The 27,773-nt window shown below is 56.1% G+C and overlaps 1 protein-coding gene across 1 annotated transcript; it reads right to left on the reverse strand.

Annotated features, from left to right (window-relative positions):
• Positions 1-158: 158 nt before the first annotated feature.
• Positions 159-27,773, reverse strand: GFRA2 (GDNF family receptor alpha 2). Its single transcript, XM_005233542.3, is given in 10 exon segments — positions 159-1,227; positions 1,429-1,482; positions 2,070-2,245; positions 2,328-2,468; positions 2,553-2,662; positions 13,137-13,485; positions 17,955-18,038; positions 21,652-21,931; positions 21,933-21,967; positions 27,463-27,773. Coding segments are annotated over 10 exon segments (1,398 nt in total). The 5' UTR covers positions 27,503-27,773; the 3' UTR covers positions 159-1,098.

The raw sequence follows: 27,773 nt of genomic DNA on the forward strand, positions 1-27,773 counted from the left end.
GCTCGGCGGAGCTCGGCTTTCGGTGCTGCTTCGTTCCTTGGTTGGTTGTTCTTGATTTATTTTTTTTTCCATTATAGACATTATTAAAAAAAATAAACTTTACAATAATACATTTTTAATTTGTTGCTGCCATTTCAGCAAATTTTTTTAAAAATAAAGGAAAAAAAGGAAATTAAAAAAGCCACACTGTAGATGTATATGGTTATGTATATACATACATATATGTAGGTATAGGTGAACAGTATATACATACACTATATATGTATATATAAAAGAAAGAAAACTGAGAGGAACATATAGAGGGTTCTGACCACTGACGGGCCAGATCCCATCCCAATCCAAATTCAACTGGACAAGGATTTTTAAAAAATCAACCAAAAAAAAAAGAAAAACCTCCCTCTCAAAGTGACAGATTGAAAACATCAGGACAACCTCACAACGTTTGAACAGTAGTTTCTTTTCTCTTCCATTTTAAAACTCTCGCTGACCACGGGAAAGAAAAAAAACCCCAAACCCCCAATAACAACATCAAGAGCTCCAGTGAGTTCCCTTGGAGGATGCAGAAGAGCCTCCCAACGGTGCTCCATCCCCTAGGATGCTCCGATGCGGAAACCTCACCGTCCCCACGGCCACCCCAGCGCACCCGGGCCGATGGGTGCTGCAAAGAACCTTCGCCAAAGCTCTGCTCGACATTTATTTTCCCTCCCCAGTGCCACTCTGGATCGCCTCTTGCAGGGCACATGGGGAGGTTTTGCCATGAGCCATGGGCTCCTGCTTTAGAAAAGAAACCCAACACACCGTAAAAGACAAAAAAAAAAAAAAAAAAAAAAAAAAAAGGAAAAAAAAAATGAAAATAGGAAGAAAACCACCAAAGTTTCCCAGCATGATGAGGGTCCTCCTGCCGCCCGGTGTGCTGAGGCTCAGCATCCCCAGAGGTTGTGAGCATTTCAGTCTCCAACACGAGGCAATCCTTCCCTTCCCCGTTGCTGCCGCAGGAACCAAAGCGAGAGCGAGCATGCCAGTGGGCGCTCCCCGTGCACACTTGTGCACGCTTGTGCAAGCGTCCTCATCCCGCCAGCCGCTGCCTTTCTCGCCCCTCTATAACGCCAGCATCAGCAGGAGGATGGGCACAATGGGCAGGGTCCGGCCCGCCCAGTGTTGGCTGCCGCCTGCCTTCTGGTCCACAAATGTCTTCTGGTCTGGCATGATGTCTGTGGTCAGCTGGGTCTGCGGGCAAGGGGACAGCGGGGTTTCACCAGGGCTTTTTTTTGGGAAAAGCATCCAACCTTGGAAAATGCCTGTCATCACCCTTCAGGCAGTGAAGCCAGCGGTTCCCAGTCTGGCACATCCTTCCCGAGCCGTTTGCAGTGGGAAACAGCTCTGGCACCAGGACCCCCCTCCCCGTGCTCCCCCCTGCCCCAGACGTACCTCTGAGTAGCACAGGCTCTGCTCTTTGGACTTGTTTAGCTTCAGTCCATGCTCCTGGAGAGGAGAAAAGGGAAAGGCTTAGGGCAGGGATGTGCACCCGGGGCTGCTCCTGCCTGGAGTCGCACCCCAAGGTTTGGGGTCCCCAAGTTCCCCTGGGGGCTGCAGAGCTGCCCTGCGAGGGCGCAGGGTGATGCCTGCCTTACCACCCGAGGAGCAAAGAGTGAGCCCACAAGCCCAGCACAATGCAAGAAAATATGTGGGGTTTAGGTTTCCCAAAACATCATAGAATTCAATCTGTTTTCACCCCAAGTGAGCCAGAGGCAGGAGAAGCTGGGCTTGGGGCAGCTACACCGGCTCACCTTGCCCTGGGCACAGTGCTGTGCCAGGCAGGGGACGATGCCCCAAGCGAGGGAAGGGCACAGATCCCTCCCCACGCCAGACCCCTGGGCAGTGCCCAGACCCCCAGTTACCAGGGAAGGCCAGATCCTGCCGGGCACCTGGGTACCCGCACTGCATCCTGACCAAGTTGCACACACTGAGCAGGACTTTTTGCTACCCATGGGCTGCAACCGACCAACAGACCCATTGAGGGTCCAGGCCAGTGCCCCCAGTTTGCAGCAGTGCCCCGGTGTGGGTCATACCTGGACGGAGGTGCAGGTGGTGATGACACTCGTGTCATACATGGTGTTGCTGTCGTTGATGTCATCCGGCAAGGCAGGGCTCTTCTCTGTCTTCGGTGGCGGGGTGATGGGTGGCGAGGGGTTCTTGGGGGATAGGTTCACATCGGTGCCGTTGCCGAAGGCTTGGATGGCATTTCCTGGGAGCAGGAGATGTTTATGGGGGGTTGCACCCCAGCGGTGATGGGGCAGGGTGAGGAGGGGGACGGGGATGCGCCTTACGGAGACAAGGGTTTTCCGTGAAGTCTCGGAGGAACTTCTCACACTCCTCCTCCATGTTGCCGCTGCCTTTACAGGAGCACCAGGGTGAGATGGTGATGCTGGTGGTGCTGGCGTCAACGTAGTTGGGCGTCATGTCGAAGCCTGCTCTCGGGCAAGGAGAAGGAAGAGGGATGAGGGGCCGGGATGGGGGAGACCCTTCAGCATCCCGACCCCCCCGGCACTCACCAATGAGCCCTGCATAGGAGCCCAGGCATGCCTGGTAGTTGTCCCCGGGGCAGCTGGTCAGGGACTGGAAGGAAGCTTGGCAGTTGGTGTGGAAATCAGCCAGCCGGGACCTGGGAGCAAACAGCAAGAGGGAGAGGGACAGGTTTTCACCTCTGCTCCCGGCACGGAGCAACTCAGCGGCAAGGAGCAACGTTTGAAAAAAATAAAGGCAAGAAAAGAAGATAAACAGGGTAGAGAGCAGAGATCTAAATGAAATCTAGACTCAGGAGGTGCAACTTCTTGCCTTGCCTCCCCAGCCCGCCGGAGGGTCACGGGTGCCATCCCACTGGGATGAGTCCCCAAGCCTGGGACCCTTGTTCCTGAATCGTTCACTGCTCCCCACCCCCCCAGCCCTCCCCAAGTGCTGCTCGCCTGGCGGAGCACACCGTAAACTTCACAACCTCATTTGGCCGCCCTGCTCCCAGCGTCATTACATGACTGTAAAATTTCACTGCTTGTTTTTATCTCCCCCCTGAAATGTTAAAGCTTAGAGCGCAATTAAAATGCCTGAGGTTGGGGTTTACATTTTTCCTTTCTTCCTTTGAAGCTGAGAAGGGAAAAAAAAAAACAAAAGGAAGGCTCGCCGAGACCCCGGGGGCTGAGATTCTCGTGCCCTGCCTGCCAGACTCAGTTCTGGGGGCAGAGCAAAGGCAGAAAGAGCAGAGATGGAGAGAACCAGAAGGACCAGGAGGAATAAAGAAGGGACAAGAGGAGCAGAGCAGCTGATTTCCACTCCTAACACGATTACTGGCTTGGTTACCCCTTCTCATCTTCTCTTCACTGCTCAGCGTAATGCACAGAAGCAGCGCAGGGAGCGATGGAAGCACCGTTATTTCCAGGTGTATCAGTAATCTGGCTCCACAGAGACAAACCCACGCTTTCCCTGTGATGCTCTGGGGATTTTTCTTGGGATGAATTGAATCACCAAGGTGGAAGGATAAAGAAATGGGAAGGATGTAGAAGGGGATGGGCAGATGGACCAGGTGGACAGATGGATGGGCTGCAGTTTTCCAAATTGACTCAGTCATTAGATGAGTAGACACAAGGCTGAATTGTGGCCCACACTGGATCTCAATCACAGGGAGGAAACGCCGCAAAGCAGCCAAGCTGCTGACACTGTAGATGAGACCTTGCACTTCACAACAGAAAATCTCCTCAGCTCTTTTTTTCCACACTTCATATAGAAAGAAGAATGCATACATTATTTTCTGTAGCTTCCTTTTTCTTCCTTCTTAATTGTCATCTTTGTCCAACCAGTGATTGAATCATCCAACAGTACCTGCCTAAAGCCATAAAAACTGATGAAAATAAAGGATAGAAATTGTCTTTTTTTTTTTTTTTTTTAAATAGGAATGATTTGTTTTCAGAAGGTTTTGATCAAATTAGACAGAGGAACAAATGAAGCAGCGATTGAATGAAGTAGAAGGGATCTGCGGCCATACCTTACATCCACCCAGCACTTTTCATCACACCAGACCTCGAGTGCACGAAGGGAGTGGGGTGCAGGTACCACCACAACGCAGCCAGCACCGGGGAGGAGCAGTGATGCTGCTGCTGAGCCCACGGCGGTTTTGTAGGCTACGTACTGGGGAAAGGACGTAAGAGGGAATAAAGCACAGCTGCTCAGGACTGGACCCAAGCACTGGATGCTCCATGCGGGAATGCAGTGGTTTCCTGGAGATTTTCACTGTTTCCAGCCATCTGCGACTGGGGCTTTTTCCAGGTCATGGGGTTTCACAGCCACCGATGCAGTCGCCTTCTGCGGAGCGGCTGAGCCTCCTCTGGGGACCCCTCGGTCCTCTGGGGACCCCAGCATCACCCCACAGCGAGCACCCCAGCCGAGCTAGGGGTTGGCAAGAGCCACCCATCCCCTTAGTACCTTCTTTCTGCTGTTTCCTGCAGTTGGGTGTGCAGGTCGCACTCTGGTTTCGCCTGCTGATGGGCTGCCAGTGGCATGAACTGGATTATTTTCCCACTTATACCAGCTGCCTGACCCACTTACAGCCTCCCAACAGGCTGCACATTTCCAGGGCAAGGTCAGCCTCTTCATCTGGGTTATTCAAGCACTCCTGATGAGAAGACAGGACTCCTGGGCACCGCTGTGTTCTTCTACACATTGGATGCTAATAAATAGCAATAACGCAACTGGCATCGCCTCAGGGAGAGATGTAGCTGAGGGGTGTGTGGGGCGGCTGCTCCGTGACACGGGCAGGGAGGATGGGCTTGGGCTAAAGTGCTGATTTCAGGGACAAAAGGGGATTCTGCAGCTCTTCCTGCGGCATGTGTGAGACAAGGAGCAAACTTGCTCTGTCTCCTTCCTGAAAAAACCCTCACCCATCCCAGGAGCATGTTATTTTCACCAGCCCCACGTTTCTTTCCCTCCCTAGTGATTTAGTACATGAGGAAGGACACACACACCCTCAGTGCCCACAGCACAGAGAGGGAGGCCAGGGGCTCCAATCCTGCACTCACTCCCAGGATCGATGCTCAGCTTGCAGCACACTGTCTCCCTCGCTGGAGCTGTGCACGAAGCCCAGCGCGTGCACAAAAGCTTTGCCAGGGGACATCTGCAGTGCTCAGCAGCCAAAGCAGCTCAAGGTCAGGGGTGCTGCTCCCCATTCGCAAGGTGGGAGCAGAAGGGAGAGCCTGGGGGGGAGGGGGTATGGCAGAGCAGCAGAGCTCCAGCTCCACTCCCTTCACACATTCCCCATCGCAGGAAGGTATTTGGACTCCCTCCTCCTCCCCTCCACGGGAGATAAATAAAGTTTGCGACAGCATTTCCCCTCTCCCCAAATCAGAGGTGAAGGCACGTCAATTGTCTTAAAGAACTGTGGCAAGTTCATCACCGAGCGCCACGAAAATTTGTCACGCTGCTCCCCGGAGCTCTGCTCCTGGCTTGTAGCATCCTCTAAGGCAAATGTTATTCTTTTCATAATACATGACAAGCCAGCTGGTAATCTTTCCAGAATATCCAAGCCAGATGTCACTCTTTCCGTTGTATACAATGAGTTTGCAGTCGCTGGATGAAACTAACTGCCAGGAATAAACCTTACTGGAGCTGGCCCATAGCTTCTCAGATTTCTGCTTTTAAGTGCCCCGGCAAAAAAAAAAAAAGAGAGGGTGCCAAGTCCATCTTAGCAGAAACAGGAGGAATTGGTGCCAAACGGCTGGCTGGCAGCTCGAGGCAGCAGGTGGGTCTGGCTGGTCTCTGCCTGCAAAGGCCAGACCCAGACTGGGAAGAGCTGGGCTGGCAGCTGGGTCAGGGATGGAGGGATGGGGAAGGAGGACGGCAGCACGGGGAGCTGCAGAGTGCAGCCTTGGCCAGCACATTATTTTCCTGAAAGGCCTCCAAGGGGGGAAAAAAGGAAAAAGAAAAAAAAAGGGTGAAAGAGGGATTAACAAAAATTAATTCTATATATACACGTATATATCATATCCCAAACCTGCTCCAAGTGCTGCTTTTCAAAGTTAGGCATTTCCAAGCTGTTTCTCTTTGATGCATCTAGAAAAGGAGTTTGATTTTTGCTGAAAATGGGTTTGATTTGGGGTGAACAAGACCAAGGGGAGGCATCCCCAGGGTACTGGGGGTTTTAGTATTTCTCTTTCTCCCTGCCCAACTCCAGGCACCTCCCAGGGTACCTGCAGTGCACCCATATGTACATCCCCGGTGCATATACCTCGTGTTTAGGGGATGTCGTGCATCGCTGGAGGGAGCATCCCACCAGCTCCCGGCTGATACCTCATCTCCCAGCCTTGTTATCGCACAGGAATTCAGAATCACCTTGCCAGCACCAGCGAGACCCCCTCACTCTGACATTAAAGTTACCTGCACAGCAAAGGCTTTTTGTTTTGTGGGTTTTTTTGCCCCCCCCCGCTTGTTGGTGCGTTGCAATTTATAAGCAGAAAAATCCCCAGAACAGATGCAAGGTGCCTAATTGGGTGCTAATTGTTCCCATCACCACACGCCTATGAGAAGTCCAAGCCCGGCGCTGGTAATAACTCACTACCCATCAAAGCGAACTGTATCAGGCTCCTGAATATTTCATGCAGAAAATGTCCAAGATGCGGAGATTACTCAAGACATGTTTTTCACAGGCAATTTACAGGGACCAAGGAAAAATGGTTTTAATAGACACGAGCATTGAGAAGCGGCTCAGAAACGCGCCTCTCCCCCCCTGCAGAGCAGTGGATGTTCAAGAAGCTGTGACAACATGCAAAAACTCAGCAAGACATAAAAAACCCACGGGCCCGCTGGGCATCCTCCTCCCTACACTCGCTCTGCCAGCTCGTCCTGCTGGAGATGAATGCTTTCGAAGCCAGGAGATGCAGAGATAAAAAAATTAGCCTCAAACACCAAGAACAGTGGCCAGGTAATTCAAAGAGCCCTGGGGATGGGGATCAGCTAAAAAAAAAGTAGAGAGAAGCTGAGGCAGAGCTCCACTTTTCTGGATGACCCTCTACCAAAGCTAGTAAACAATTCACAGAGGGGAAAAAAAAGATCAATGGAAATACCTGTTTGATCCAGGAAAAGTTATCTGCCTCCTCTGCAGACCAAGTGACCTATTCTGGTATAAGCCAGGAGGGTTTTATTCCTGCTTTTAGTGAAAACTGTATCCCTGCTGTAGCACAGCATCTCTCTGTGGGATGGGCACCGGTCCCCATCCCAAAGCTGCCCCCCACCCTGGGAGGCGGGGGCAGCAGGAAAGAGGAAAAAACAGAATGAGCCAGAGAGAAGCAGAAGAAAAATCCCCAAATTAGAGTAAGCAGAGCTAAGCCAGCAAGAGGAAAAAAAACATGAGGACAAACAGACAACGGACCAACTGGTAAGTTAGTAAGTTGATTAAGAACTTTAGTTATCCATATGTATTTTTAGGGCATCACATTTTGATCCATCACAGATAAAAGCAGTTAAAAGACTTTTTTTTTTTTTTTTTCTATCCTCTTGCCTATGCTCAAACCCTATCATTACCCGGTAAGAGAAGGGAAGAATTAAACGCACGCATCATTTGATTTTAATTGAAGGACTGTTCTATTTCATTGAACTGCTAACTAAGCCGAACAGGAGATTGTGTTTACATAAGCAAACCCCGAGTCAGTATAGACTTGCTGTCACATTAAGTCAATACTTATGAAGGCTCTCTATTTAATTATTCAGTGTGAATTGACTTATTACTGTGTTAAGAGTGCGGCTAGCCCTGAGCAAGGTGGCCACAGAGCTCAGCGGTCCCTTCCAGCTGCCTTTGCATATGGGTGCCCACAGGGTCCTGGGGGACAGGTACTCGGGGGGTGCTGCCTCACTGGCCCTCTCCCTCTGTGCCCCCGTAACGGGAAGCCAAAGCCACCATCCTTTGCAGATTTGCTAACTTCAGGTCGGATTTGGAGGCTTCCCTCAGCACGTTATTGCAGCCCCAGTCGCCCAGCCTTGGTGCAGCCACCCACCCTGGGCACCTATCAGGTGCCCTGTCCCCCTCCAGCCTCAAGCACTGCTCCTCTCTACCAGCACCCACAGCGTCTGTTAAATCCACGAGCATTTTTTCCTCCTCCTTCTTCTTCCCAGACAGCTATCTGGACAGCCGAGCAGCACTTCAGAGCCTCTCTCATTACACGATGTAATGAGAAAGTTGAGCTGCTGCTCCGCTGTTTATCAAGGAAACATCCATTATAGATGGCATTTTTGTCTGTGCTAAACAAAAGGCGTGAAGACGAGGACGTGGGTTAAAAAAAAGTTTTGTTCCCGTGTTTGGTGTTTGATCAGCAATCCAGCTTGGATCCGTTCCTTCCCTTGCACGCACCCCGAGCCAAGCCTCACTGGTGGGTCCCTGGGTAATGAAGCAAGCCTTCCCCTCCCCCAGGTATCGCTCCTGAATTAGCATCCCAACCCCAGCCGAAGAGAGATGGTTTCTGCTGTGCAGAACGGCATCTCACCAATGCACGCAGGCACAGGGGTCCTGCGAGGGGCTGGGCAGTGTCCGTCCCCCTCCCAGCCGTAAACGTGCTGAAAACGGGGAGAACAGTCAGGCAAATGAAACATCACCCTGCTTTTGGATGCTGAGGAGCTACAGCCAGTGGAGGCTGGGAAATTCTTCAGCACCAGCATCACTGAAGCATATAAGACCAGATTATTTGTGTTCCTGACTTGCTGATGCAAGATGAAAAATACAGCAAACTGCAGCTGCTGAAATCAGCTCTTTTCTCCCCTTTCCTTCCCTTTCCCCTTAGCTGAGGTTAGTGTTTTGCAAAAGGTTTTTATATTCTTGGAGCTAAAACCTGTCCATTGCAATCAGACACAAAGCTCGGGGAGTTTGTCAGGCTCCTCTGTTGTGCCGGGAAAAGCTTCCTGGCACGAAAATCTTCACAAATTGCAGCGATCTGAGCCCGATTGCTCCTGCCCTCACAGCCGGGAGCTGGAGAAGGGGCTTGGAGCTGGAGCATCACACCAGGGATTTTTAGCAGCCTCACAGGTCAAGACCATTTGAACTGCTTCGTCTAGAGCAAAATGCAGGATTTTAGCCCAGAATAACCCAGATTCTGCACCCCACTCCCGGCAAGGGAAAGGCACAGGCTGAGCGCTTGCCCCCACCAGGAGGTGAGCCCACGCAGGGATGCACAGGAGCTCGGGGGCCACATGGGCTGTGGGGGCCCCCAGGTGATCCAGCCCCTGCTCTATGCCAGGATGGTGCCCACTGGTTAAAACACCCCAGCCCAAAGCATTCAGGAACCAGCCACCTGCAGAACGCTCTTGGCCACAACAGAAGAGCTGGTGGCTTTTATCTCCCCACCTTTGTGACCACTGAGGGGACAGGGGCTGGTGTTCAACGTCCATTTAACCATCAGCCCTATGCAGCTGGAAAGCAGCTGCAGAAAGCTGTGAAAGCTTCCAGAATTTTCATCAGTTTGCCATGCTGGACCATTAATTTGCCCTCTCCTCCAACTCTTCTGCTTTTGGGAATGAAGCCATGCGACCTCAGGGTGGGCCGCATCCTGCAGGAGCAGCAGCCCCTATGAGGGGCAGCCCCCTGCACCCAGCTCAGCACCGACCACAGCGAGATGGCAGCAAATATCTCCCAGCAAAGTCCTATCTGGGTAGAGAGGGCTTTGCCGTTCATTAAGCGTTCAGCCAGGAGGCTTAATTACGCTCGCAGCCCGTGTGGGAGCATTATCTCATCTCCTGTCACCGCTGGGTTTCGGAGCAGCTTGCCGATCTGCTTCGGAGTTCAATGCCCTTGCCAGTCCCGCGTGCAGATAAGGAGGACGAGCATCCATCTGCGATGCCGGTGCGATAAGCGTAAGCACCGGCACGGACGGGAAATCCCACGGCAGACCCCAGCCTTGCCTTGCCTGCAGGCAGGGGCTGGGGATGACAGGACCAGGACGTGGAGGGGTTTGATGCTCAGTTGCACCTGGGGGGAGGCTTGTGGGTGCAGATGCCACGGGAAGGAGGACAAAGCCTGCACTCTCTATTTATACCCATTCCCGGCACCTGGTGATGATCTTGGCAGAGGCTGCCTGTCAATGCTTTGTTATTTATAAACACAGAGGGCCTTGGAGAGGCTGGAGAGAGAGGAGATGCCCCTCCCCTCCCCCAGCACCAGGCAGCCCTGCAGATCACCCCGTACCTGCAAAACAAGGCCAGAACCGCTCAGTAACGGGGATGTCAGACCACCAAGCCCACCCTGCCCGCACATGGATGCCAACCTCACCAGGCTTTACAGGAGAGTGGCACGAGCTGCTCCCCCCGAGCTGGGCCAGCAGCATCCCAAGGGGTCCTGGAGTGATGTACTAGAGTCTGATGATGCTCCACACCCTACCTGCTCTAGGGGAACCTGCTTTAGCAGGGGGTTGGACTAGATGCTCTCCAGAGAGCCCTTCCAACCCCGAGCGTCCTGTGGCTCTGTGGGTGCAGCGCTGTCTGCACAGTGGCTCCAAGCACCGAGGCCGCAGCAGGGGCCTCTGCATCACCACTGAATGAGACCCCCTTTCACCAAGCCAAATCCACTCTAAATACCTCTGGCACCTCTGCATTGGTCAAAAGCCTCTGATGAAGAACAAACAGCAGCTGCTGGTGGAGTCTGCATCACCCACGGGGTGGTTAGCCTAGATTTCATCCAGCTCCCGAGCCTGTGCTTTCCAGGCTCACTAGGAATTCTCAGCCTGGAGCAGCTGGGAAATGCCAAGAAGGTGCATGGAAGAGGAGATGAGGCTGTGGGAGAAGGGTTCAGCTGGCAGGTAAGTCCATGCCCACCTCTAAGCTGGGAAACTGGACCCGCAGCAGTGGGAGCTACAACTCCCTGCCCGTGCCTGGGGCCACTGGGCAGCCAGGCAGCTGATGTCGAGTAGACAGGGCAGCCAGCACTCAGCCAAGACTCTTGACAACGATGGTTTTCCTTGACCAGCTCTCCTCCGCATCCTTCCCCCATGGGCCAGGGGACATGACGCCCATGTGTGCATCAGGCACAGGGTGAAGGGCCATTCCTTCATCCCCAGGGAAGAGGTACCAGCAGGAGATCTCCAGATGGAGATGGGGATGGGGGGAACAGCAGCAAGGAGCATAAACTGCAGCCAGCATGTGTGTCCAGGGACAGCACAGTGCACACACCGCCCCTGCTAGAAGGCTCTGCCAGAGCCCTCTCCATCCCAAAAGCCAGGGAGAAAAAAGCCAGACCCTCTCTCACTTGCAAGGCAACATCAATAGAGAAAAAAAATCTTATTTTTTCCCCCCTCAGCTCAGGTGCCGGGCACGGCTTACCCCAGGTAGGTCACCACTTCGAGACACTTTTGCAGCTGCAAACATAAGGAGATCAAGTGAGCTGCTGGAGCACAGCAGCATCTCGGAGTATCCCCGGGTGCGGGCTCCCCACCGCAGGCTTGTACCCCAGTGCCACAGCCTGGTTAATGTGACTGGTTTTAACAGGGGGTTTGGAGCAAACCTGCCTGCCCGAGCCTTGGGGAATGCTGCTAGAGCCCCCCAGGGCAGAGCTGTAGGAAGCAGATGGGATGGGACCTTTTGCAAGCCCAGATCCAAGGAGTGCATCCATGCACAGCCCTGCAACGCTGCACCACGGGGAGGAAACAGCCGAGGTTAAGGCAAAACTCTGCAAGCCAATGCCCACAGCTGGATGCTTCAAAAAATGCTGGATTTGGGCACTTTGCAGAGCCCCCAGCTGGGGCTGCCTCTCCCCAGCCAGTCAGCATCCACGCTGCTGCCAGAAAAACACATTTCCAACTTGGAGCAAACACCCAAAGCAGCTGCCACATGCTTCCCCCTTTGCTGCTTCACCTCTTTCTGGCAGAATTTCATTTCATGCAGGAATAGGCTTATAATTAATTCTCGGCAGCTCCGTGGCCTCTCTGGCCCTCCCCAACATGCTGCTAATGCAGGTTATTCCCCTCCACGAGCGGATGCATCCGCAGCATCTAATGTCTGAGCAAGCATCAGGCCTGCCGACGGAGAGGTGCTACCATTAATTTGGCCGCGACTCAGCGCAGCTCTGGTATCTTTTATTCATAGACATTGGCTTATTGTATTACTTTTTGATAAAAAGCCACATTCCTACGTTTCAAACACATTCGCTTGCAGCCAGAGGAAGACCTGAAGCGGTGTTATTTATTTATTTCGCCACCAGGCTCTGGGAAACTCCATCACCTTGATGGCAAAAGGACCCTCCTTCTCGTGGGAAACATATTCTTTATGAGGCTGATCCAGCCCCTGGAGGGTGACAGGAGTTTTTTTGCCGTATGAATAATGAGTTTCATAACGGAACAAAAGCCTGCTCTCCCGACTTTGCTTCGCAACGGGGGAAAAGAGTGGGTTTCACCAGCCATGGAGTTTCGCTGGGGATGGTGAAGGCATGCTGAGGGATTTTGCTGTTTGCAGGGCACGGGTGCCCCCACCGCCGCAGCACCTTTTGCACATTCACCCCACACACACAGCTTGGGGAGACGGAGCAGTCCTGGGTGGGCAACAGAGCCAGCATGGTCCCCAGGGACTCAGCTCCACTGTTCACAGCAGAGAGGCAGCTCCGTCCCCACTGCTCTGATTCTGCCCCACGTCTCTATCCCACACCGAGCACTGCTGGAAGGTATCACCCCACCGCAGCCTCCCTGGCCAAGCACGGGGAAAGGCAGAGCGCTGGTTTTGCACTGGGGGTTTCAGAGCAGATCAGACCTCAGGATGGGGTGGGGGTCTTGGCTGGCAGCCCCAGTGCTTGCAAACCACACGCAGCCCTGCACAAAGCCACAGGTTCACTCCAGAGCAAGGGAGACTGACCTCGAGGCCACGTCCTACCCCACAAACCTCTCCAAGAGTAGCCAAAACCCGCTCACTCGGCCCCATTCCATGCACAGAATACAGCTGTTACTGGAGAAGACCAGCCGGTGGGTGCCATGCGGCACTGGGAAGATGCAACCACTAAACTTGGAATAGGGTCATGCAACAAAAGCACGCTACAATCCCGGCCATGGCCCCACACAAATCCCCGTCTACAGTCTGCAGGTCATCCCCACGGCACTGGGAAGCGCTGGGAGAAGCCCACACAGAGCCCTTACCGGCAGAGGTGATCCGTCCGGCACGTGTTGCGCAGATCCAGGCAGTTGGGCTTCTCCTTGTCCTCGTAGGAGCAGGAGGGGACGATGGTTTGCCGCCGGCGCTCGGCACAAGCCTGGTCCTTGCAGGAGCAGAAGAGGAGACGGTAGGTGTATTCACTGGGGACACGGTCGAAGAACTGGCGCAGAGCCTTGTGGCATTTCCTCCGGCTGCAGTGCTCGGTGGCCGAGATCTCCTTGCTGCAAGTGGAGATGTAGCCTGAGCGCAGGCGCTTGCAGTTGTCATTCAGGTTACAGGCTTTGGCCGCGTCGAGGCAGTGGTTGCTTTTGGAGTTGGTGGCAGGGTCCATTCCTGCCCGGAACGCAAGAGGGAGAAGGGGTGAGCGTGGCATTGAGGGATGGGGAGATGCCCTCAACCTAGGGAGGTGCTGTGGGGAAGGGGGTTGGCATCGGCATCACCCCCTGGCATCTCCAGCACAACCTGTCCCTGCTGGCAGTGGGGAGGGGGCTGGATGCACCTGTGCAGTTGCCTCCCACTTCATCCCCATCCCCTTGCACAATTTGGAGGTTCTCCAGCACAGAAAGAGTTAATGCACACCGATTGCAGCCGGGGGGGGGAAAGGGACAGGACACGGTCAAACAGTCTTCAGTGCATAATTTATGCCATGAATTTGCAATATTTTTTTTTCCTTGTCAATTATTCAAAGAATAATTGTTAATTATTCAGCCTGCTCCAAAGCAGAATAATCTGCTGAGCTGCACAGGGCACCGTGGCCCCCACATCCAAAACTGGGGCTCCCCAAAACTGGATCACCCCCCCAGCTATCCTCCCCAGGGCTGAGCACTATCCAGGCAGGGACAAGGCTCCCACCAGAGCCAGGTGTGGGTGGGATCCCACCCCCGCCCTGGGAATCCCAGCTGCCAGCAAACAAACAGGAAGAGGATGGACAAAGCCAAACCAACACACAGGACCAGATGCTGAATTTTGTTGCTTTTCTGTTTTGGGTTTGGGTTTTTTGGTTTGTTTTTTTTTTGTCAAAATGATGGATCACCCTCCACAGCCCAGGTGCTATTTTAGAAGCCACCTGACTGGACCAGCCACCTAATCCCTAAATTCCTCCCCAGCCTGTGGATTCCTCCATTGTGTCCCAGCTTCCACCAGCAAAGATGAACAGTAGCATCAAGGAGGGCTTCCTAACAGGGGTATTTGTAGGGCCCTGCTAATTAGCAAATGGCAAGCAGCTGCCTGGGTGAGCATCCTCCTCCGCCTCCCCCTGCCTCCCCAGCTGCCCAGGGGCTGAGCAGTGTTTTGGGGTGCTGTTCGCAGCACGGGACCTGACTTTGTCTCGTTTTCCCACAATCTTAAACAACTCAGCGTGAGCCTCGGAGCTGGGAGCTGCCAGCACAGCTCTGCCTATGTTCAGGGATCCTGCTTAAAAAGTAAAGCTGGAAGCCCATGTCCCACTGCCCTTGGGGGGTGTTTGGAGCTACTGGGGGCTGGCTGCCCCCAGTCCTGACATGTGCTGTGATGACCGTGGGGTCCCTGCAGCTCCCTTCGCCCAGGGCCAGGACCCCCAGCTGGGCTGTGGTGCCATAAGACCCCAGAGCCAGGGGGGTAAAACTGTTTGGAGAGAGCCCTTGAAATGCCAAATGTGTCATCCCAGTGATGAACGCCCACCGTGGAGATCTACCAGGGAGAGGGAAGTTTAGTAAGACATATGTAAAGTGAGTAGTTCTTATGATATATGATATATAAGTAGATCTGCCTTGAAAAATAGCACGAGAGGCCAGAAGGTCGCCTGAGCTAACGTTGGAGCCGGCGGATGGTCGGAGTGTGACCTGGTGCTGCGCTGGGGGGGAATCCTCCTCCCTGCTCCTCCTGCGAACGGGCTGTGAGCCCTGTTAGGAACAAAGCCATGAGAGGAGGGAAAAGAGGTGAAGACAAATCCTTTGAAACTTCACACCCTCCTTGTGCAGCCAAGCCCCAAAGACAGGATGGGGCAGGGATTGTCATTTTGCTGCCCAGGTCCCTCCAGCTGAGGGCTGAGGATGGAGACAGCTCATGACACTGATGTCCAAGGAGCAGGAGGGGAAAAAGATGCTCGGAGGAGTTGGGGGACACATGGCTCTCTTTCCTCCTTGCCCAGGCCAGCTCCCAGTTTTGGGGGGATGCACCAAGCACTCTTTGCACCCAAGTGTGCTGGTGGCTGCCCCAGCTCCGAGCCCTGCAGGCAGTTAACAGCCAGCGCAGCAGCTCTCCGGCACCAGCTGGGATCTGCGCAAAGTGTCGGCTTATTTTCTAATCCCCCTGAGCATCGCTCCTGCCCTGCCCGAGACCTGCAGGGACCTGGATGCATTTTAATAGAGCCGATGCTTGGAAGTGCAGGGTTTCTGGGGAGCTCATTAATAAAGCACAAGCATGAAAATTTCATGAGGCGAGAAGGAAACGGGGGCCAAGGAGCTGGGGAGGGGACAAAGCCAGGAGACTTGGTGCCACCAGCTGTCCCCTCAACAGGCACTGCATGGCTTTTCAGTGCAGGAAGGGGTCAGGGGCAGAGGAGGAGGAGGGTGATGAGGAAGGCAGTGCTGCTGCAAGCCGGTGCTGTGTTGTGCAGCGTGGGCTGAGGCTGGGGGTCTGCCACCCACCCACCTCTTGGATGCTGCTGGCTCACGTTGGTGCCCACATGGGCAGAAACACAACATGGGGCTGCTTTCCCAACCGGAGCCTCTTCCTTCTTCCCTGCAGGCTGTGGTTTCCACAGGGCAGGCGCCAGCTCCTCTTGGCACCACAGAGCATCCTCACTGTGGGCCAGGGATGCTCTGCTCCATCAGGGGGGTGGGGGGGGGACACCGGGAGCGCAAAGCCCCCTGTGTGGGGAGGGCTGCGGTGGTGCTCGTTTGCGATACTTGCTCATGGTGCCTGCAGCTCTCCCCCGGTCCCAGCAGGCTGCCCATCGAGGGTGCAAGGAATCAGAGCACGGTGGCATGCATCTGGCATGCATCGCTGCCCTCCTCGCTTGCACAGCCCCTTCTTTCTAGAAAGGTAAGGTAATCCCGCCGCTAGCCCCACAGGCAATTAGCCCGGCTCTGCCTCAGCCTTGTTATCAAGAAACAACACTAACAGCTCATTTGCTTCAATTGCTTTGGCTCCAGGTCGGGGCTGGGGGTCCTGGGGGGCAGCTGCTCACTGCTCACACTGCTCCAGCCCCGTGTGTGGGGACGGAGAAGGGGTGGAAGAAGCATCAAGGCCACCCTGCTGGCCACAGCACATCTCCGGAGCATAGCAACAGCCAGTTCCCCCCTTCCCCCAGCCCCAAAATTGCCAGACAGGCTTCCTTCTCCTCTCATTTTGCTTTTATGAATAAATCAACCCATGAGCGTTTAATCCCCCACTCCAGACACTTTGCTTTTCATACTTTCCAGCAGCTAAAATATTTCCTTGACGCTAATGTAATCCAAAAAGGCGTGCGGGAGACGGGAGGGGGTGGCATCGTCATCCTGAACCGGTGCTAAGCTCCCCGGAGGGAGCCTGGCAAATTCGCTTTGGGAGCTAAAACCCAGAAGGTGACGGCAGCGAGGGGATGGGACGTCACAGCCCTTCTCTGAGGTGTCCCCAGGTGAGCCAGGGCGGCTGCAGACAGGGCTGCACGGGGGGGGGGGGGGGGGGGGGGGGGGGGCACAGCATCACTGTGGGGTCCCCAGGGTGCTGCCACCCTCTGCCCATGTGCACCCCATAAGGTCTGGGGACACAGAGGCCCCCAAAACCCTGGTGGGTGGCTTTTGGGGAGAGGGTTAAGGGGAGAAAGAGCAAGGAGAAGCCAAGGCATTGCTGACCTAATTTGAAAAGGGGGGTGGGGGGGTGGGGGGCGGGTCGCAGCACGGAGGGGTTGTCATGGAAATAGACGTCTATGGAAATAGACGGCAAAAAAAAGTTCCTGAGGATGGTGGTGGAGTTTGGGCTCCCGAGAGGAGGATGTGGAGGCAGAGATGCTCTGAAGGGCGCGGCATCCTTCTCCCAGCAGTATCCCATCGCTCAGCGCAAGGCCAGCTGCCCCAGGGAGAGACAGCAGATAGGGCCCCCCCTTGGCTTCCCCACATATGGGGTGTCCTGCCAGTCCCAAATCTTCCAGAAGACAGAACACATTACATGGAGCGATGGATGGGCAGCGGGAGGGTCTGGTCCCCCTCAGAGCCTGGGCTGTGCCTGTGCCTCCCCCTCCTCCCCTGCCTAATGCTGCGACACTCAGCTGCACGAAGGGAGGCATCAGCAAGAGAAATGAGGGAATTACAGGCTCTCCAGCCCACCTCGGCTATTTTATATAAGCCCACGGCTGGAGGCAGCTGAGTCTAGAAAGTAAAAACCTAAATCACAGCCCGGGGCGGGGAATAGGAAGCCCGAGGAGAAGGATGCTGCCCATGGCTCTGCCATCACTGCCGGGCAGGGGCTCAAACCAGGGCGAGCTCACCTTCTCCCAGCAACGTCTGATCCTGCTAGGGAGGTCTGGACAGACAGGATCTGTCCCAAAGTGCATCAGACCCTGGCAGCACTCAGGAACGAGCCCCTACATCGCACCCCTCCACCAGGTTCCAGCATCCCAGCCGGCTGTGGGGGCCACATGTCATCCCTGAGTGATGCTCAGGGCATCAAGTCTGGGGCGGTGGGGGAAAAGACGGGCAGGAGCGTGGCCATAGGAGCTGGAGGAGCAAAGAACTAAACCACAGGGAAGGAGCTGCAGGTTTTCCTTGCCAGGGAGCTCAGTAGCAGGTCTATGTTCATGGGCAAGAGAAGATAAAACAGCAGAAGCATGTTGCTTTTATTACCTGAGAAAATTGAAGCAAGTCTGAATATATCAGAGAGACGAGAGGTGACCGGCTCGTAGGGGGAAGCTTCATAAAATTCTTCTCCTAGAGTGGGAGGGAAGAAACACAAGGGGGAGAAAAAGCAAATTAAAACCCACAACGAATAACCCCAGCTGCCACTGAGGCTATGGCGGGGTGCTGGCACCCCCCACCCCCACCCCTGCCCAGCGTGGCAATCTGCAATTTGGGAAGGGAAAAGCAAAAAGCCTTTAAAGCACCGCCCTGCAACGAAAGGAAAAGCTTGTTTTGGACCAGCTCAGCTTAATTCTTGCTGGCTGGGAGGTTGTGGCCGGGCAGGCAGGTCTGCACTGCTGCCTGCAGCTGCCTGACGGCTGGGTCCTGCCACAACCTCGGCTCCTTATGCAAGGCAGGTCTGGCAGAGGCCGCATTCAAACTGACCTCAGGAGTCGAGGGAATTTGGATTTGAAAGGTCAATGTTTCCCGACTGTGGCTGCAGAGTCTGGGCCAGCTGCAAGCTGAAAGTTTTAGGGTCTATACTCAACGCTGGGTTGTTTTCTTGTTGTTGCAAAAAAAAAAAAAAAAAAAAAAAAAAAAAGCGTTTGCCTAAATAAATACTGGAAAGAACGTTTTCCACTCTGCCTCTGGTACACTTTGGGAAAATGGAAATATTTTGGTGGGGTGATACAGACCCAACCGGAGAGCCTCGTCATTTGAACACCAGAGCATCCCCACCACCGATCCACCCACGCTGCACTCCAGGGGCTCATCCACTGCAATCCACACTTTCCGGAGGGAACCTGAGCACGGTCCAGCTGTTCCCAGGCTAGGAGCAAACCCGCTCTCTCCCATCTTTGATTTCAGTGCAAATTTTGCTGCCTGCCTTTTGTGTAACTCCAGAAAAGGCTGATTTCAGGAGAGCCAGCCACGGCTCTCAGGAGAGGAAACGCTTTCTTCAAACCCCAGCAGCCACAGGGAAAAAAAAAATATATATATTTTTATGCATATATATATACAAAAAAAAAAAAAATAATCAATGGCTGGACTTTGAAAGCTCCAGCCAGAGGCTGACCAGCAGCCCAAAGCATCGATCTCCGCTGTGCCTGGCAGCCCTTGCAGCAGGATCCCTGCCCGCAGTGGGTGCCCTCGCTGCCGGTGAGCCGGGTCTGCCCCCGGGATGGACCCCGGCAGCCCCGACCACGCCAGCCTACGCGTGCTCTGCCGAGTTATTATTAGCCCAAGGCAGCGGCACTTATCCTGTGTAATTAAGGAGCCACTTGAAACCCTGTGCTGGAAAACAAGCTCATTAAGAGGCGGGGAGCAATGCGGGAGGGCTTGCTCCAAGCCCAGCGCTGTTCCTTGGGAATCTGGGAGGGCAGAGCTGGGTGGCTGGCCAGTGAGATCCTGCTGGGATGCCACCTTGGGCTTTTCTCAACAGCTCTGGGGTTTCAGCCCATCACCCTGACCCTGGCCTTGCCAACACCCTCAGGGTGATGCTGGGTGATGCTACATGGGTGCAACAGCCCCCGCCGGGGCCAAGGGCAGCTCCTGCTGCTGCTGCTCATCATGAGGAAGGAGACAAGCACCAAGCAGTTTGCTTCAGGCCAGCCCCCTTCGCCTTTCTGGGTTTCCTAATGCTCCGATGACAAATAGCACCTTTATTAAAGTGCATTTAGGAAACACTGTAACCTCCCGGTATATTGCTTTGCCAATGCAATAAATAATTAAATACTAAGCGAATCCTGCTGCTTGCTAGGAAAATTACTGAGCATTAAAAGGGCAGTGGACTTTTCTTGAGCTCACTGAGATGCAATTAACCTCCAGGAATGAGGCTGGAGTGAGAGCAGTCCTCCTTAATGGTAGGGACCGGTTAGCTCCCACAGCCGAGAGGCTGGACTGGAGGCCACCAGGCACAGCAGCTTTGCTAAACGGCAGAAGATCAGGGTCTACCTTGGGCTCCTCATTGCTTTTACATTCACTGGTTTATCCATGTTAAAGCTATGAGCTGCTGGATCTCCCCAAAGCTTCAGCCTCTCCTGAAGACTCAGTATAATCACTTTTCTTCCTACCTCCTCCTCCTCCCCCTCCCCTTACAGGTCTTGGAGTAGCCATCAAGCAGTAAAGCATCCTTCATTCATGTTTGCAAAGCCCTCTGAAACTGCTGAATGAGGGTTGCTAATGAGGGGTAGAAAACAATTAAGCAATAATTCCTGCTCTGGCTGGTTTTGGGGCTCCTAGTCCCTGTGCTGACCCAGATTTGAAGGCAATTTCAGCCAGGGGAAAGCTGCATACTCGGATACAGCTCCCCACATCCTCCCCAGTGCCACCAAAGACCTCCCAGCACCATCATCACCTCCTCTGGCTTCAGTCCCAGCTCGGGAGGGAGGTCAGAGAGCTGTGCCCACTGCAGGAACGTGCCTGCCGAGGACCGAGGCTCCTTCAAATGAACCCCTTCAGCTCAAGCCACTACAGGAGGTGGCTTTCAGCCAAGGTGATGCAACGGCAGAGGAACAGGCATTTTTACAGGCTCAAATCATTGGTGGAAGCGGGGCCGAGCTCCCAGCCCCCTCAGGTGGCCGAGGGTCCTTCTGCTCGCAAGCTGCCACGGGCCAGGCGGACACATGCCCTTGCAAGGACAGTGCCACAACTTGGGGGCTCTGGCACTGGTAGTTTTGCACAAGTTGAAGCTGGATTTAAGACCTTCCATGTGCAGAGCCAGTGTTAAACCCATTAAAGAGATCTAGATTGTTAAACCGATGCTAGCTCTGCTCCTCCCCAGTCTGGGTGCTGGGAGAGCCACACAGGGGTGGCAGGAGTGGGTAGAGCCCACAGGACAGCAAAGCAAACCCCACCAGCACGAGCAGCAGCCCCAGCTGAGCCCCTCAAGGCCAGTTCCTTCCTCTGAGCCCAGTAAACTGCCCCTCTGCATCCCTGGACCAGCAGCATGAACCCCCAGGGCAGCCCCAGCCCCGGTGATGCCTCTGCAGAGGGGCGAGGGGCAGCGGGTGAAGCCCACTGCCTTCCCCTGCCTTCAGGCAGCAGATAATCCTGACTTCAATGCATAAACCAACCCCCGGCTAGCAAAATCCAATTTCAATTACCTGCACTGCTCCAGCATCTGATTTACTCCTTCACCAGGCTGCAATTACAGCAGGCTCTGGTGCATCACCTCTCTGCAAGGCACGACCCCAGCCAGCCCTCCCTGCTGCTCCCCAGCCCCCCAAACCCCACCAGAGCAAGGGCTAATGGGGGGCTGGGGGAGCCAAGGAGGCAGCAACAGCTTCTGCACCCCGAGAGATCCCCACAGCATGTATCGAGGTGCAAAGCCATGCCCCAGCCTTGCTTCCCTCTGCACCCCATGGGCATATACCAGCTTGCAGGTGCCCAGATGCCCAGGCACAACAGCTCTGCCACGATAGCCATCAGCTTCTGCTGCAAATGTAGCCCTCAGCCTGCTTCTCCCTTGCCCCATGGCCACGTTGGGCAGGCCAGCTCTTGGCGCAGCCCCCATCAGCCCCTCCTGAGAAAGGGGGGACCATCTGCCTTGCCTGGGGTGCCCGTGCAGCCCAGGGCGCTGCTCAGCCCATTTTTCTAGAGCAGCAAGGTGCTCTCAGAGCTTCCCAACCTTGAGGTGGGTCAGGACCACCTCTCCTCCAGCACCCTCCACCCCAACGCAACCCCACAGAGCCCTGCCCCGTACCTTCGGTCAGCCCCAGGTGTATACTCCAGTAGATCTGAAGGCACTGAAGCTCCTTCTTCATCCCTCGCTTGCAGCGGCAGTCGTAGAGGGGGCTCTCCTGCAGCACCTCCAGGGCCACCTGGCATTCCTTGTTGGCCAACATGGTGTTCCTGTCGCGGCCGGCCAGGCACTGCCGCAGCGTTCGGTACCGGGAGCTGCAGCTGGGCTCCGCCGCGCACAGCTCGTTGGCTCGCACGCAGTCCACGGGCACCCGCCAGCCATGGGGGTCCTGCCCCGGGGGGGGACGGGGGGCCAGCCAGCGAGCGGAGGATCTCGTCTGGGCGAGGGGCAGGGGAAGGAGACACGAGGGCAGAGAGAGGTGAGGGAGGGTGGCCCAGTGGGGCAAACCCCTTGTGACCCCTCCCCAGGACCCCACACAGCCCCCGCCCCAGCCACAGTCCCCAACCGGTCCCTGGCGTTAGATCCACCTTCAGGCTGCTCCAGAGGGGGAGAGCATCCTTCCATCATGCCTAAACCGGGCCTGGATGTGTCCCCAGCCATAACCCCACCGGGGGCTGTCACACATGGCAAAATTCAGCCGGTGGCCTGAAAAACCGAGCAGGATGTCACTGGGCACCCCTGGCAGCGGTGACGTGCCCCGAGGCGTGGGATGGGGACGGTGGAGGGTTAACCCAACGCCTTGGGCAGCCACATGATGCCACAGGACTCTGTTTCGTATTAAAACCAAACAGGCAAATAAACAAACACAGCATGTTTCCAGCCCCGGTGCTTGGGGACACAAACCTCCACGCATGACCTCTCAAGAGCCCAGGGAAGCAGAAAGCCCGTCCAAACTCTCTGCGCACGTTGCTGTTTGGTTTGGATTTTGCAGCTCATCGTTTTCAGGCCCGTCACAGGATTTTTAGGGCATCTGACTCATGGGTTTTTGAGCGCTCGGGGTTGGCAGGGCTGCAGATTGGCCGTAGCAGCTCGGTACAAACTCTTCCCCTCGGGGATGGCCTCCTGCGTGCCTCTGTGCTAGCCACCCCTCGGGGTGGCAACCACCCAGCCCGCCCGGCTCCTGCCCCTGCACAGCCACTGCTGCCCCTTGGACCCTGCCTCAGCAGGCGGCTCTGTGCATGCCTCTTCCCACCCGGCACTCCCTCAGCCCTCGCACTATTTCTATGATTTTCTCATTTTCTTTTGCTTTTTGAAACAGATTCTTGCCAAGTCAAGCCCAGGCAAGGCCACTGGCCCATCCCATCACGGGTGCATGGGGGAGGGGGACAGGCCGCACTGGCATGGCTGGTCCCCCCCATGCCTGCACCAGCCAGGGGATGAGGATGGGGTGGGCAGGACCCCCTGCCACTCCTGACCCCCTGCATCCACCGGCTTACATCTGCAGCCAGAGAAAGCCCTGGAGCAGGCAAAGATGGACACGACAGGACCCAGAAGGCATCCTCGGCTGTCCTGGAGGGTGACACAGAGGGAGACCCCACCTCGTGCAACACCTACACCCATGGGGAGTAGCTTCCCCTTCCCCTTGCTGCCACACGCAAGGCACCACATGGGCGCAGCAAACCTCAGCCTCCAGCTGCCATCCCCTTTCCAACCTGTGGCCACTCAGCTGGGTATGGCAGGGGGACAGTGACACCTACAGGCATGTGACAAGGGCCACCCCTGTCCCCCCGTCCCCGTCCCCCGCCCAGGACAGACAAGCTCTCAGGCTTGGCAGGCGCTCAGCCCCAGCAGCAGCTACTCCACGCAGGCAGGGCTTGTCCCCTGCCACCACCCTGGGGTGGCCACCTGTCCCCTGCCTCCTGTGGTGCCACGGGAGCATGCAGCCATGCATGCCTCTGCCCACCTCGCCGAGTCGGGACACGCTCCTCGGGCCGTGGGGATGCTCGAGGGGGGGAGTCTGCGGGAGGGATGGGGCGATGCCTGGGGTGAACGAGCAGGACGGGCAGCAGCCCTGGGTCTGGAAACCCTTCCACTGTCGGTGGGTCAAGCCAAGGAACAGATCCCGTCCTCCTGGTCTTCAGCCGATGCCCCCAAACAAACATCGTTGGGTTCAGAGAGGTCTGAAGGGTGTTCGGGTACCAGGAGCAGGTGTAGAGCCCCTGCACCCATGTTAGATCCAATTCTAGGTGGCAGATACCCCTCAGGAAGGCCCTCCTTGGCCTTTCAGGATTATATTCCACATGGGAGGCAGGCAGGATCCATGAGCGGTGGAGGCACACTCCTGACACACAGCCCGGACTGGTGGAGGAGAAACGGGCATCTCCCAAACACTCCTCAGGGCAGAGATGCCAGGTCTTCACCATGAGATGGAGGATGTTTTGGTAGACGCTTTGAGTAGAAACGGGCCAGCTCTGCACCTTTACACAGCAGGAAAACACAGCCCGAGGCACCCTGCACAGCAGCCGGGACAACCTGCTCCTGCTGCAGCCGTCGGGATTGCTCCAGGCATGGAGAGCCATCCCGCAGCGTGGAGAGCCATCCCGCAGCATGGAGAGCCATCCCGCAGCATGGAGAGCCATCCCGCAGCGTGGAGAGCCATCCCGCAGCGTGGAGAGCCATCCCACAGCGTGGAGAGCCATCCCACAGCGTGGAGAGCCATCCCGCAGCGTGGAGAGCCATCCCGCAGCGTGGAGAGCCATCCCGCAGCGTGGAGAGCCATCCCGCAGCTCCACCACGTTCCACCACCGTTGCCCTTGCCCAGCTCAGCTGCAGATCTAGTGCTCGCTCTGAGCCCTCTGCCCGGAGCAACCCAGCTCTCAGCTCCAATTTGGTCTTCTCCAGCTGATGCCATGAAGCTTCTTCCCAAAACACCATCCGAAGCCTCTCCTCTGGCTGCACTGCTGTCTCCCCGCTGGCTCCATGGGCCTCCCAGGCAGGGACAGCAGGGCTGGCAGGCAGGCAAGGAAGGGACATAGCCCTGCCCTGGTGTAAAAGGCGCTGGACCACATGGAGCATCCTTGCAAGGGGCTCCGGCACCCTCAGCAGCACGCTCGGATGGGCACTGGCTCTTGCCAGGATGGGATGCCCAACAGTAAATCCACCTGCTGGGGAGCTGGCAGGGATGTGTGGCGGTGAGTTGGCCTCAGCCTCCTGGCTTTTGCCACCTTGCTTCCACGACCTCACAGGGAGCAGGGCAGCCCCGATAAGGTGCCTGCAGCATCCCGCACCGCGTCCAAGCCGGGAGTGCCAGCAGACCCCAAAGCACAGCACAAAGCCATCCCGCTGGAGGAGGAAGGGCAGAAGCAGCCCTTCCCCATGGTTCGCAGCCTGCACAGGACAGCTTGGTCCCCCTAAATCCAGCAGCACGCTCAGCCCTGGCTGCCAGGTTGGTGGTTTTTCCTGGGGCCCTCCTCTCCTCCCGGTCCACAGCACTGCCAAGCCAGGTAAAGCTCTGCAGACCCCCGCAGAGGCGCAAGGTGGGGAGTCTGGATGGAGGGGCAGGCCGGGGGGTGGTGGTGAATGTCTCTCCAAAAGAAATCGTTTCACAGATACACACCCGCTAAACTCGTATCAATAAAACATCTGCAGAGAATTTAAACCTAATCCTCAGCAGTCTCTGGGGTGTCAGAGCACAGCAAGGATTTGCAGGCAGATGCACAAGCCTCCGCCAGCCAGCCAGCCAGCAAACAACGCGATGGCCCGCTTTCCTCTCGCTCCCACGGCTTCCCCCAGCAGCAGCAGGCTGTGTTGCCTCTTTTCTAGCTGTAACACACGTTTCCTTTTACTGGTCCTGCCAGAGACCTTTGGACACAGGCAGCTTTAGAGGTAAATATTTGCCCTCATAACTGGACTCAAAAAAAAAAAAAAAAAAAAAAATTGCTCAGGAACGTGCGCCCTGGCAGACTGGGTGCTGTGGCAGAGGTGGCTTTCTCCCAGTCAAAGGGGTTTTTTGGCTCATCAGGAAGAAAAGCCCAGATGTGAAGAGCTGTGCTCCCCCGTGCCAGGCCCTGCTCTCCTGGGGTGCTCACCGTGAGGTCATGCTATGGGGGGCTGCTTTGGAAAGCAGCAGGATGGGGACCCCCTGGTCACCCCATCCCTCACGCTCAGTCGGGAGGCACATTTTCCCTGCAATCACCACTCGGAGTGTTGCAGGTCCTCTGGTGGGCGGGGGGGCAGCCTCCCCACCCCAGCACTCATGTAACCTTTGGGGAAGCCCGGAAGGGGGGCAGAGGGTCTCGCTTTCATGCAACCTCCCCTGCGAGGGCAAACGGAGCACGCTTTGGCTGCCTTAGGTGGGGCATGCTGGAGGTCCTTGTCCTCCAGAATCTCGCTCATGAGATGTCCAGCGGCAAATTGGACATGCGTACAAATGGCCAGTGGCCAGCTGCCCCCCCAGCCAGCGCTGGAGAGCCCTTCCTCTCCCCATTTGTGCCCCCCACCTCGCCCCCAGAGCATCCCTCCTTGCTTTCTCTGGCTCAGAAGGCAGGGATCGTGCTCTCTCTGCCCCAACACTCCCCGGGCACACTGTCCCACTGACAGATCATGGGGAAGGGCACCCCCAAATGGGGGCTCAGCCCCCAAATGCTGAGGCCTGTTTCCCATCCCACACAAAGGCACATGAGGCACCAGCTTCCCGCCCCCCCCCCCCCACTCCCAGCACATCACCCATTCCCCTCGCCAGCCAGAGATCATGCTGGGGAGCAGGGGAGAGCAAAAGCCTGTCACCCCCATTTCACCCAGGATGCAGAGAGCTCCCCAGCGATGCCGAGCACCCCATGCATGGTGGTCCCTCTGCCTGCACCCCCAGCCCCGCACCATGGGACGCTCTGGAAGGTTTGCTCTGCCAACCTTCAAGTCTCCCTCAGCAGCTGCCCATCCCTTCACCCTGTCCTCGCCGGCAGGGTGATGCTCCTCCAGCCCAGGCGAGCTCAGCAGAGTTTTTGTGGGCGCTCGCTGCTGCAGTGTGCTGGGGATCACACACGCAGGCACCCGCCGAGAGGCAGCGGGATGCGGGTGCTGCCGGCACGGCACAGGGAGCACGACCAAGTCACGGTCCTGCGTGGCGCCCAGCCTCGCAGAAGGCAAAACAAATGGACCTTTCTCATTTGCTTCCTTTTCACCCAGACCCACCACAGCCTCTGCCTTCCCCCCTTTTTTAGCTGCACCTTCCCTGTCTCCGTGGGAGGCTGCCCTAGAAATGCAAAGCTTTCTTCCTGGCGGAGACAAAGCTCCGAAATAACTCACACATGATCTAAAGCAACACGCACGAATTGCAACGGAGGGGACAGCAATTCCCCACGCACACACACATGCAATTAGCTCAACTTTCCGAACCGATTCTCCACGCCGAGTTCCCAGGCACAGGCAGGGACGGGGCGGGGGGGGGGGGGGGGGGGGGGGGCAAGGCGGCAGCGGCTGGAGGGCACTGGGAGAGGGGCTGGGGAGGGGGTAGATACCCTCCGAAATGCAAATCCATAAATGCAAATCCACGTAGGCTGCAAGGAGAGAGTGGATCAAAACCGAGGAGGGCTTTGCTGCGATCGCTGCCCGCTCCCTCGGATCGCGATCGGTGCCAGAGGCGGCGGCTGCCCCGATGGGGCGGCTGGAGGGAGGTGTGTGGGGGGGGTGCGTGTCCTCGGGTTTATTTTTAAGGAAAATAAAGTTGCTCCTAGTTATAATCTTTGTGTCGCCTTGTCCCTCTCCTGCTGCAGACCTGGAGCCGGGCAGTGCCCGTCTCGCAGGGGCGCGGGTCCCTCTCCAGCCCCCGCAGACCCGCACCCGGGGGAAGGACACGCCACCTCTGCCATCCTACCCGGCCAGGCGACAGCAGCCCCCCCCCGGCCCGCGGGCACCCCCGCCGGGGCCACTCACCTACGAAGAGGACGATGCAGAAGGCGTTTGCCAAGATCATGTTAGTAAATCCACGCTTTCCTCCACGTGTGCAAAAAAATGTAAGGGGAAAAAAAAAAAGAAAAAAAAAAAAGGAAGGGAAGCAAAAAAAAAAAAAAAAAAAGATAATTCCCAAGGTAGATCCCAAATCCGGGAGAGGAATGTGGGGTGCAGGGGAGAGGGGGTGCGCTCCGCCCGGCGCGGAGCCGGGGCCCTCAGCCGCTGCGCCGGGCAGCGCCCCTCGCCGCCTCCCGCATCCCCGCCCGGCTCCGCGCTCCGGGGCTCCGCGCTCC

This window comes from Falco peregrinus, chromosome 17 (genome assembly GCF_023634155.1).
Source record: "Falco peregrinus isolate bFalPer1 chromosome 17, bFalPer1.pri, whole genome shotgun sequence".
Classification (NCBI taxonomy): Eukaryota; Metazoa; Chordata; class Aves; order Falconiformes; family Falconidae; genus Falco; species Falco peregrinus.